The sequence below is a fragment of the Austrofundulus limnaeus genome, unplaced genomic scaffold, assembly GCF_001266775.1.
Source record: "Austrofundulus limnaeus strain Quisiro unplaced genomic scaffold, Austrofundulus_limnaeus-1.0 Scaffold4, whole genome shotgun sequence".
NCBI lineage: Eukaryota > Metazoa > Chordata > Actinopteri > Cyprinodontiformes > Rivulidae > Austrofundulus > Austrofundulus limnaeus.
In genome coordinates this window covers 5,615,425-5,626,562 of record NW_013952406.1, presented here as the reverse complement: position 1 = coordinate 5,626,562, position 11,138 = coordinate 5,615,425, and the positions used below count along the sequence as shown (strand labels likewise).

The 11,138-nt window shown below is 40.5% G+C and overlaps 1 protein-coding gene across 3 annotated transcripts in view; it reads right to left on the bottom strand.

Annotated features, from left to right (window-relative positions):
• Positions 1–11,138, bottom strand: part of adgrl1a (adhesion G protein-coupled receptor L1a) — a 91,676-nt gene that overhangs the window by 47,760 nt on the left and 32,778 nt on the right. For all 3 annotated transcript variants that reach the window (XM_014024646.1, XM_014024634.1, XM_014024639.1), the window contains exon 2: positions 3,588–3,773. In XM_014024646.1, the coding sequence (XP_013880100.1) occupies positions 3,588–3,657 (70 nt within the window). In that variant the 5' untranslated portion in view covers positions 3,658–3,773. The remainder of the gene's footprint in view (positions 1–3,587; positions 3,774–11,138) is intronic.

The window sequence follows — 11,138 nt, the reverse complement described above, 5'->3', positions numbered from 1 at the left end:
TATTTTTTTCTGTTAGTAGTAGTATCATTGCTAGTTAGTGGTAATTTAGTTTTTTGTGCATTGTCTATAGTTTGTAAACTAGTACTGACGCTGCTGTGACACCTGAATTTCCCCTCAGCGGGACAATAAAGGCTATTTATATTCTATTCCATCTATTCTATTCTAAAGATATTTTTGCAGCACCAGGAGAAACTAAATAAAACTTCTCTGCACTCCTAGAGACACCAAGGACACAACAAAATACATTTAATGGCTAAAAAATGGGATATTAATAAGTCCACTTTAAAAAAAAATAAAGTTGTCGACAAGTGGCATTATGTCTGTCTGTCTGTCTGTCTATACTGTCTGCTACATCTAGTTAGGCTGAGATACATCTAATATCTTTAAATTGGAATGTTAGATGTATCTCAGCCAATTTCACATAAAATTTGTATTTTTAAGAAACAATCAGTGACTTGTTTGAAAAAATAGATTTTTCTGGCGTCACCCGATTCTGATCAACAAATGCCAGGAATTTGAACAGTTTCACTGACATGCATAGCAAAGAAAAGTCTGCAGCTATAGGACTTCATGAATGCCTACTGAGGTAATACAATATGCTGTTCAGTAAATTATACAAGAAACCAGGTGCATGTAGCAAAGCTACAGGCATAACTGCTTTATCGGCTTTTCTGAAAATAATATAGCTACAAGCCTGCTGGAGATTCAGTTCTTATGCATTTGTGAGCAGGTCGCAGGTTTGAAATGATAAGTTTAGTATTATAGCATTCCAAGACTGATAGTTCTCGCTTTCTTTCTCTTCTTGATAAAATTCAATACCCAATGTTATTTCAAGTCAGCATTTTTCAGATCTTCTCTCTGAATTTTAAATCTACAGCTGAGCAGGCCTGCAAAGGCGTTGTTAGTAATTCCTCATGTGGCCCTCTGTGAAAAATAGCTGCCCGTTCTTGCCTTATAGAGAGCAAAATAATATGTTGAGATCAGTCTGCATCCAGACATTATGTCACCATCCAAGGACAGCCGAGAGACTAGGCACTTTGTTGAGAAGATGTGTAAAAACAGCTAGTGTCCCATCCTTAAATAATAGCTACTGTTCAGGGAACAGGCACAGGAGGGGGAAAAAACTGGAGAGAAGAGAGGCAGACAGATAAAAATGTCTGCCTGTGCACTTAAGGGCCAGGGGCCTTTCCACACGACTGATCTTAGACTAAAGGCTTAAATACAGGAGAGATGAGAACAGATTCAACCAGTCAGCTGGCACTGGCATCAGTGTATGAGTGGCACACACACACACACACACACACACACACACACACACACACACACACACATACACACACACACACACACACACACACACACACACACACACACACACATACACACACACACACACTGAACATGTGAACATTTAGTAAGTACTTACACCCACACACCTCTTTCATGTACGTACAGTATCACTACATACGGAACGTGCACAGATTTGGTTTTCGGAATACTGTAATCACAAATCACAGAGTGAAAGAAAGAACCCACAAATAGCCTTGTAATGCTCTGGCTGCCTTCACTGGCGCACATAAATACAAACACTAATGCCGTTGCTTTGCTAAATGAAAGTTCTGTGTCGGGACTTCATCACGCACAGCCCAGCTGCCTGCGAGGCCTGCCACATTAGGCAAGCCTAATGGGCTTTCAGATCAACTGCACAGCATATGAAGGAGAGGAAGGAGGGGCATGCACTCAGTAGGGCATTCAGTTTGTCAAGGTATGTGTGTCACTCTCTTAGGAACCCTGTCAGAGCACTGGAGCTGAGAGGCAGTTGTGTGTAGATACCACTGTGATTATGGGCTTTTTTTTCTTGTACTTAGATTAGTTTTTATTCATTAACGAAAAAGTAGCTTTTGCCTCCCAGAGCTTTTGCATTTCAAAGAAAAATAATGAATTACACACTTTTTAAAGGGATACATTTTCTCCATGTGAGACGAGGATTATGGGAAAGAGCAGGGAAGAAGAATGTGTACTAAGCTCATGCTGATAAGGGATATTTGTACTAAAGAGCTGTTTTAAGAGGAGAATAAATGTGTGAGACTTGGGGGTAAATATTAGAATGTGCAGCCAGGAGCAGAGAGGGGTTAAAGCATGGCAGATTAGTCGGCACACCGAGGGAGAGCAAGAGTACACATTAGACAGTGAAGCCATGTGTGATGCTCATGTAGGTTTCCAAATGAGCTTTGATTAGTCTGAGACTGATTTCCGCAGCCCTCATCACATCAAAACCCGGCTCTCTTCCTTTAGGATCTACTTCCTTTGTCTTCTTTTCCATTTCTCTCTGCTTTCCTTTGTCACACTACAATAAAGAGAATGAATTTATGCCAAACTTTGACTGCCAAAATTAGGAGCACTAAAACAGTGTGGGTGTGCGTCAGCATGTGTCAATGTTTATTACAGAAGAAGGAGGGGGAAAAAATTAATTTCATCAAACCAAATGTTGTGCCTGTGCTTTGGGGCTAAATACAGATAACAGTCAATTGATTATTAATGCATTATTAATAAATCCAAAGTGCCAGGTCACACAGATAGTTGTAGTTATCTTCACATAAATACGCCAATAAAAACAATGCCAGCAGCCAAATGTGTGGAGCAGAAGGTACGTGGATTTAACGCTAAGAAAGCAGCCAAATTAAGATGTAAAGAACTGCATCTACTCAAATTAGAAATGAAGCCAAACGCATCTTAAGGTTTCCTACTCTGCTACACATTCTTCAACTTATCCTTTGTCATCACCRGCCACTCCATGTGGCGATGTCTCCCTGAAGCTCCGCCTCTTTATTCTAGCTGTCCATCACGCAGCAGATTGTTGGCACCGAGCTGACTGAGAGCATACAGCAGATGGTGTGCTGCTATCTATGTGGCAGGCCACTAGCAGGACATTCAACAGCCCCTCCTTTTTCATMCTTCCTGCAATCTCTGCTCCTCTTCTCATGCACATCTTCCAACACACACACACATAGACACACACCCTCTAGCATCAGTTCAGCCCAACCAGGTCACCTGCTGCCAAGCTTACAACGACCATCACACACAGAAAATGCAATATCTCATGGTACATGGCACATTCAAGCAGGTCACACATATGGCACCATTACATGCACGGATTCCCTCCTATTCACTTGCCACGCTTCAACTAACATCAAGATGACAAGAAATTTTATTGACATTCACACATGCACTTTCCACCTCGCGCCACACACTCTCCCCGTGTCCACCAGAAGAGACAGTTTGGTTAATCAAGTGCAGCATTTCTAGCCCGGTCAGCAAGTCAATATTCTTACAACCTTCATCAAACAGCTAACAAATAAATATTACATTCTCATTTGCAATAATCCAGTCAGAGCAGCTACAGGGAACGGTGAAACCAACAGAGGCTTACGTTCAAAATTATGAGCTAGCTCAGTAAATCAATACGTCGTTATGCACATTAGAAATACAAATAAYGATAATATATGCAGCATCAACTCTGGGCACTGATAAACACAKTGGTTTTACTTGCTCATAAATAAAGAAGTAACAGTGCATAAAAAACTTACCCTGTGAGGATGGAGCAATGTTGCTAAAAGCCACAGCAGACGTGAGGAAGATCCAAACCGTAAGAGCCATGTTTGAAGCTGAGCAGAGGGCAGAGCAGGGGATGGTGCTAAAGCTCAGAGGTGGTCAGCAGGCACAGGTGAGTGGACTGGCACTTTCCTCAGCTTACACCTTCCCCGAGGGTGACCCTGCAAGCAGAGAGGGTAGAAATAGCTCAGAGGTTATGAACCATAAAAATTTAAAAGCGACTATGTAAATAAAAAAAGAGATATTCTGCTTCGGGGCTCCTTTATTTTCCGTTGCTTTCTCGGCGCCGAGAGCCTGCCTTTTACTGCATTTGTCACTACAATATGTGATAACTCTGCAGTGCGCAAAACTAAAAGACTCAAAAATGGTATAGCATGGTCGACGTTATATAGAGGGAGAAGAAGAGAGGAGAAGGAATACATAAAGCAAGGCTCTTGATGGTCAAGTGGGATGATCAGRTGGCAGATCTAAAGCCGTTTTATGCAAGATGTGAGGGAAGCAACTGCTGACACAACCGACTCATCACTCTGAAGGGTTTGGATGCTTGATCGAATCAGACATGCTACATTTATTTGGGTGCTAATAACAGCGCTTTATTCATGTGAAAAATATAAGTCTTTTGTGGGTGTTTACAAGTACGCTTGAAGAAAAGGACAAAATTTGAAACAATGAAAAATTGTTCCTCAGTCAGCCGTGCTGTAGGACTCAGAAATCTCATTTGCTTAATAATATAAATCACATTTTGAAACCTGAGCTCTGATCCTTTGACAGTAGAACCAGCGGGGGTTAAAACACAGAAAAATGGCGGTGTTGTTATAACTAACACTGCTCCTGCTGAGCTTAAAGATGAAACAGACGGATGTTTGTGTGCGTGCGTGCATGCGCGCGCGCGCGTGTGTGTGTGTGTATGTGTGTGTGTGTGTGTGTTTGAGGGTGAACTTGAGAGTGTCTTCCTTTATTTAATTATACAGCATGAGGGTATAAGGTGTATGCAGATATGTTCCAGTGTTTCAGCAGAATAAAGATGGTTTGCTTTATGTCAAAAACTCTATTTCTAGCAGYTTAACACATTAAACGAGTTATGTTCGTATTATAAATTCTACAGACTCCTGTTCAATTAGCAAACATGGATATCTTAGAAGGTTGTTTTAATTTGTGTAAATACAAYGAGAAAAACAAAGTACTTTAATGCACAGCATCTACAGCAGTGTGTAATTATTAAAACCTGAAGGAAATAACTGCAATTATCAGTTTAAAATGAAGGTTTATGTTTTTGGTATTTAACTAATGTTTTTGCTTTTCTAACTTTTTAGAGGAAATGTTCCTGCCACCTTCACAATTCAAGTTGAGTAAAGCTTACATAATGTTTTAATTTAAGTTTAATTTATACTGTTTGTTTGCTTGTTTCTGTGGCYAACCAATAATTCATCACTTATTACCCTTTAGACACCATCACAATGACTGTTATTTAATTAGAGCATGAAAACATACAATTATATTTAATTAATCTTTCTGCAATCAACATACATTGGTGCAGTTTTTTGCAGATATTTTCTTGAGGTTGTTGAGTTCTTATCTGTGTCAGTTTTAGGTTTTCTACATAAAATAAAGAATGGTGAATTTGGCAAATGTTGACTTATGCTCTCATACACTGTGGAAAAATCAAACTACATACGTACTTATCCTAAAATACTTATACTGTATTTAAAAAATAAGTACTGTACACATTTGCAGCGATGACTGGATTTTCCTTCTCACATAGTAAAGATGTAAATTCTGAATTACAGAGTGACTTATTCCCACAAAATCTTTATCATCCTCCCTGATCTGGCTTTCCCTCGACCTCTGCAGCCCCTCCTTTTTATGACCTTTTCTGATATTTAACCTCCTCCCCAGTGGCAATGCCAGCTTATATTCACCAACCTGCCTGGGAGTTACTGCATGAATTAGTATGTTGGATGTTGTAAAGTACAAGCAAGACAGAACGAGAGAGATGCAGACAGCAAATGGCGAAGAAGGAAAGTAGAAGAACAAAGCAGACTGCAGCAGCTGTTCTTTGCATCAGCATTTATTTCTATGATATAGTCAACAAACACACACACACACACACACACACACACACACACACACACACACACACAACCTCAATGCTGTCGAGCTTCTGCCATAATTTAAGTTTGTTCGTGAGTATTCCCTATGAACACCATCTGAAGAAAGGACACGCCAAGAGAAAGGAAAAGCATAAAAGCAGCAAACAGACATTTTCTGTCAGAGCACAGTCTTTACGCTGAGCTTACCTCTTCTCTCCACCTGATCTGGCTTTAATACAAGTGGTAAAAAAAGATTCAGTCCCATGAAGTGACAGTCATTTTTTTCCTGTGACATGTGTGTTATTACTAATAAAAGAATCTGTCTTTTCTCTTCCTTTCTTCTGACTTCTGTTAGCTGTACTTTTCAACAATGGCCCTCCTGTGGTCTTTAAAGATGAGGACAGTCAGGGAAAAAGAGAGAGCATCGGGAGAAGGGAGGGCAAGTTGGAAACTGAGGGATGGGAAAGGGGGAAAAATGTGCGTGGTGGACAAATTGATCCTATTTTGTGACAAAACGCTAGCTGGCAGTACACAAGATTCAACTTCATTGTGGAAAGCAGCGAGAACAGGAGGAGTGATGGGAGAGAGGAAAAGTGAAAAGGCCAAAGTGGAGGAAAAATGATAAACACAAATGACAAGAGAAAGGAATGAGAGGAGGAAGAAATGAAAAATGGAGGAAGCACATAGGCGGCTCGAGTAACTAACAGACGTGGAGCAAGAGGACCAAAGGTAGTAAATATCAATAAAAGTGTTGTAGGGGAGATATCCTGTGTAGAAAAATAAAAAAGAGTCAAAAATGGRAGGTGAAATTGTCCAAAAAAAATAACCAGGAGAGCACAGCAAAAGAATAGTAAAAAAATAAACAAACAGGAAGTAAAGGCAAAGGAGAAAGTATTTGTGTGTGTGTGTGTGTGTGTGTGTGTGTGTGTGTGTGTGTGTGTGTGTGTGAGTCAGTCTGCCTCTGGATGGAAGAGTTTGGAAGTTTCGGAGTCCTTAGGGGGTGTGAGATGGGTATCTTCGCCCTTCGAGTTCTCTTCACTGAAGGATGTTGGATGCCTGGGGCCAGAGGGTGACCTTTTACAATGATCACATCCACTATTATTATCATCAATGTTTCTCTTCTAATAGAGCAGAATGCCATATCCCTACCAGACTAGAGTCCACAAAATATAGTATATAGAACAGTGATTTCACAGTGCCGGTGGAAAGGTGAAGAGGGCGAGCGGGGGGACGAGGTGGGAGGAAGCCAAATGACATCCTGTTGTATCAAGATAAAGAAAAACGTGGTTGTCTGAATGGACTAGCAGCTGAATTACACTCAGGGACATAGCTCTGTCATCTTGTTCCAAACACTGCATTTTGTTTTGTTAGCCATAAATTTACAGACTGCCTTGATTCAAAGCAAGAACCTCATTATCCTTTTCTATTGGATCATTACGATAATTATCATGATCATTAGAATCTGTTTGTTTTAGCAGACATGCTTATTGAGAGCAGGGTGTCACAAGTCCATTTTTTAATGCAGGGTGTGGGGAGGGGGTTTGCTCAGGGCTGTGTGTGTCTGCCATAAAAAGCACTTACGTTAACCTCATCACTTAAATCATTTCTGTGCAAAAGAAAGAGAGTTCGAAACATTAACCAACCAGAATCAAAAGGCTGAAGAACAAGGACAGTTTTTGCTGCATAATTGGAAAAGCTGGTGAATCTCTCAGTGCTGCTACAGGCTGTATTTCTTCATTTTGAGCACACTCTGGAAAGCCAAGGCAACTTACGTTAACCGTGAGTCGACTTTGTTTATTTGCATTGCTTGCTATTCTAGAAAAGACATTTTAAAAGGTAAATTTTTTTCAAAGAGCATCCTCAAAAATGTTTTGTATTCATAAAATGCTTTGAAAATGCTAAAAACCTAATGAGTATTTTGGCGCATTTAAAAAAAGAGGATATGTTGTGAGAAATCATGCAGAGCAATGAGAGACAATGTGTGAATTAGGAAAACACAATCCCAAATGTATTCAGCCGAGAAAGCGCTTGTGATTAATTTAAAGATTTGACAGTAATAAATTTTGACGGTCAGTTTCTTCACGCAAAAAGAAGTCTTTGCATCTCACGAAGATGCGCCAGCACTTCCCGTGTTATTAGGATTGATGTTTATGCCTCAGATGTTTCAACAACAAATAGTTGGCTCAGTAGCAAAGCTCCCGCTATGAAGGAAATGATTGCCTCCCAGCAACCGGCACAGTCAAGCATGCAAAAGTGAATGGCAATCATTCACTTGCAAATCAGAAAGTCGTGCAAACTGCTGCATTAAATGTTTGTAATCAAGTCAAAATTTCAATTTGAGAAGACCCGATCTCAAATTAGAACAAACTGAAAACAGCAACTTTTTCCTTTCCCATTTTTTACTCAGCACTGGTAGGATTTGGGTACAGCCATGTTCCAGACGGATGTATTATTTCAGWGAAAAGTATCTATAGACTTAGTCAAGGAAAGACTCGTAATATTGTGTCGAGTACAATGAAACAGTGGAGAATGACTAAAACCTTTGCTTTGCCTGGGGGYCTCTAAGTAATTCTCTCTCTGACTCATCAGTGCTGAAGCTTTGTCACACCTGATACTCTTTTGTTCTCTCAAGACTTAGGCAAGAGGGAGCAATACGAGAAAGTGTAACAATAAATGAGTAGGAGATAGAATAAATTAATTAGTTCTTCACCTCTATAAAAGTAATCACCCACAAAAGTGAATATAATTATCCTACTTTTCCATTAGAAAAGTAGCAGACAAACCACGAAATGTCATCACCATCATCGTCTAGAACCAAGGTTTACTGAGTGGGTGGCTGTGTTTTTGCTGTCAAAATTGCCTTTTAGGATAGTAAGACATAACAGTTACTTTAATGAATATAAAGATTTAAAGTAGATTGAGGGTTTGAGCCGAATGTAAATTAGTGTGTTGTGTTCAAAAGCACACAGATCAGATCAATCAAATCAAACCAGTAAGAAGAGCTATACAGCTCTATTATTTAAGAGAAAACATGACAATAATCAAAGTACAAAACTATCATATTTTAGTTTGTAATGCCATACAGCTCAGGAATAATGGACACTTAAATAAAAGTTGCTGATAAAAAGACTGAATTAGTGACACTACAGAAAAATACTTGAATCAACCTTGGATAAAGTTTTGTACTCACAACCCCATCACCGTTGTCCTCCAGTTCGCCTTGCCCATCGCTAATCTCCCTAATCCTTTTTAGTAMGGCTATCGCTAGCAACGACAACATAATAGCATTAGATATTATTCCCTCACAGCAACCAGATTCTATTACATTTGCATTGATGCTCAGTGGCCCRCACGGTCCAGGCCATAGAGAGAACAGATAGCCTGCTGTAATGCTAACACTAAAACAGTCACTCAGGATGGATAATATTGTTAAAGCTTGCAACAACTACAGAAGCACATTCAGGTCAGATCATCCCAACATTTCTCCATTTACTGGGGTAGGTCAGTTAAGGCCACAGCTCTGGTGTGGTAGTATCTTGCTGGCTGCAGCAAGCAGGGCTGTTTAAATAATGACACCATTGTGCCGTCTCTGTGCAGATGGAACATCAGAGCTCTTGTAATGGCCTGTGTATTAGGGCCAATGTGTTTGATTACTGGCTCAGGGAGAGCGGGGATAGGATGTGTAGTCAATAGGGAATAAGGCTTCCTCCAAAAGAACCCAGGGAGAAAGACCTATTTGAAGAAACAGAAAGAAAAGGGAAGAGACCAAAAAAAGAAAAGAAAAAAAAACAGGTAGAGACTTTAATGGAAGTGTGCCTTAAGTGAATGCAAATGAAATGAGGGAATCTGCAGAGGCAGAACACAGTGGAAGGATATCAAACAGGGTGGGGGTAGCTGCCAGAGAGGTAAAGTCAAAGGGAATAACAAGGAAATAGAGAAAAAAGCCATTCTCACTTTATTCAATAGACTCTCGTACAATTTTACTGCTTTAGTATCTGCCCTTAGATGCAGCTCTCCATAAACCCCAACCCACACAGCTCCTCATCTCTAGTCTACTCTTTGACTGCTGTTATCATGTCTGAAATAGTTGTAGCTCTTAAAAAAAGTCATTGCACCACTGAAGTGACCAATAAAGATCCCAAAATTCCTGAGTGACAGCTACATATGCTAATCAAGCAGCTGACCACATACACTATAAAAACAATACACGAACAATGAAGATAGTGTGATCATTGCTACTGAGCCAGTGAGAGCAGCAGACAGTATCCTGGTCTACAGATTCACTAGTGTGGTCAGTGATTTATTGTGGCTGTGGAGAGTTTGTCAGTGTTCATTATTACTGATCTAACAGGAGGTAATGCCACCACTCATCAATGCTTGCCCTGTGATGCCTGCCACAGCTGCCAGAGAAAGTGACCTTAGCACCCACCTGTCTTTTCACACAAACGCTGGTTGCAGCCTTAGTCTAATGAGCTCTAATGCCTTACAGGGATAAAACCCCTGACCCAATGTGGTATTCATATATTGCACATTACTAACCAGTATATATAATAAATTAATTCACTGTATTTTTTTATTTAGAAGTTCCAACAACTTGTTTCCAACACAACAACTTCATGTTGTTAGACTTTTTCCACTTTCTACTCTCATCTTTCCCACTGCTCCTCAACCTCAGTCGGCTCAGATGCTCTCCATATCAGTCAACCTGTGCTGTCAACTTTGTCAGCATGAGTTGCGTCGCAAATCAATGAAATGAAATGAATAATTCACCATGACCATTACGCCTAAACAACAAGAGTGATAACTGCCTGCTCTGACATTAATCTTACGTACCGCCAGCAATGGATTATGATACAACATGATAATGTTATGAAATTGTACTCTCCATTGAAGTTCCCTCCCACCCTTTGCACTGAGCTGTTCCCAGATGTCACTTGGATGTGACTGGCAGGCTGCCACCCCGTGAGCTTGTGCACCGCCAGGCCCAGCTAGATCCATCTTCATTAGGGACAGACGCACTGTGAGTTGTGTATGTTATTATCAGTGTCTATTAATCTGAAAGCTCCAGCAGGGCAACCCCTGTCTCACTGTTGCAGTACAGTGTACCATGGCAAAACAAACACTCATACCAGCGCTCATACCTATCCAGACATTTCTTTCTGCCAAATCAGATTTAAAAATACTATAACTTGATGCAATGTCACTCTTAAGATGAGACAGCAGACACTAATTATGTGGGGRTGGGGGGGACGACAATTCATATCTGTTTAACTACCATTAGATTCACCGGAGGCAAACTGTAAACACCACCTCCTAAGTGATGGTGTGCACAGTGCTAAGATGCACATGATCATCGCTTGCAGCGTTCATGCACACACACACACACACACACACACACACACACACACACACACACACACACACACCCACACACAC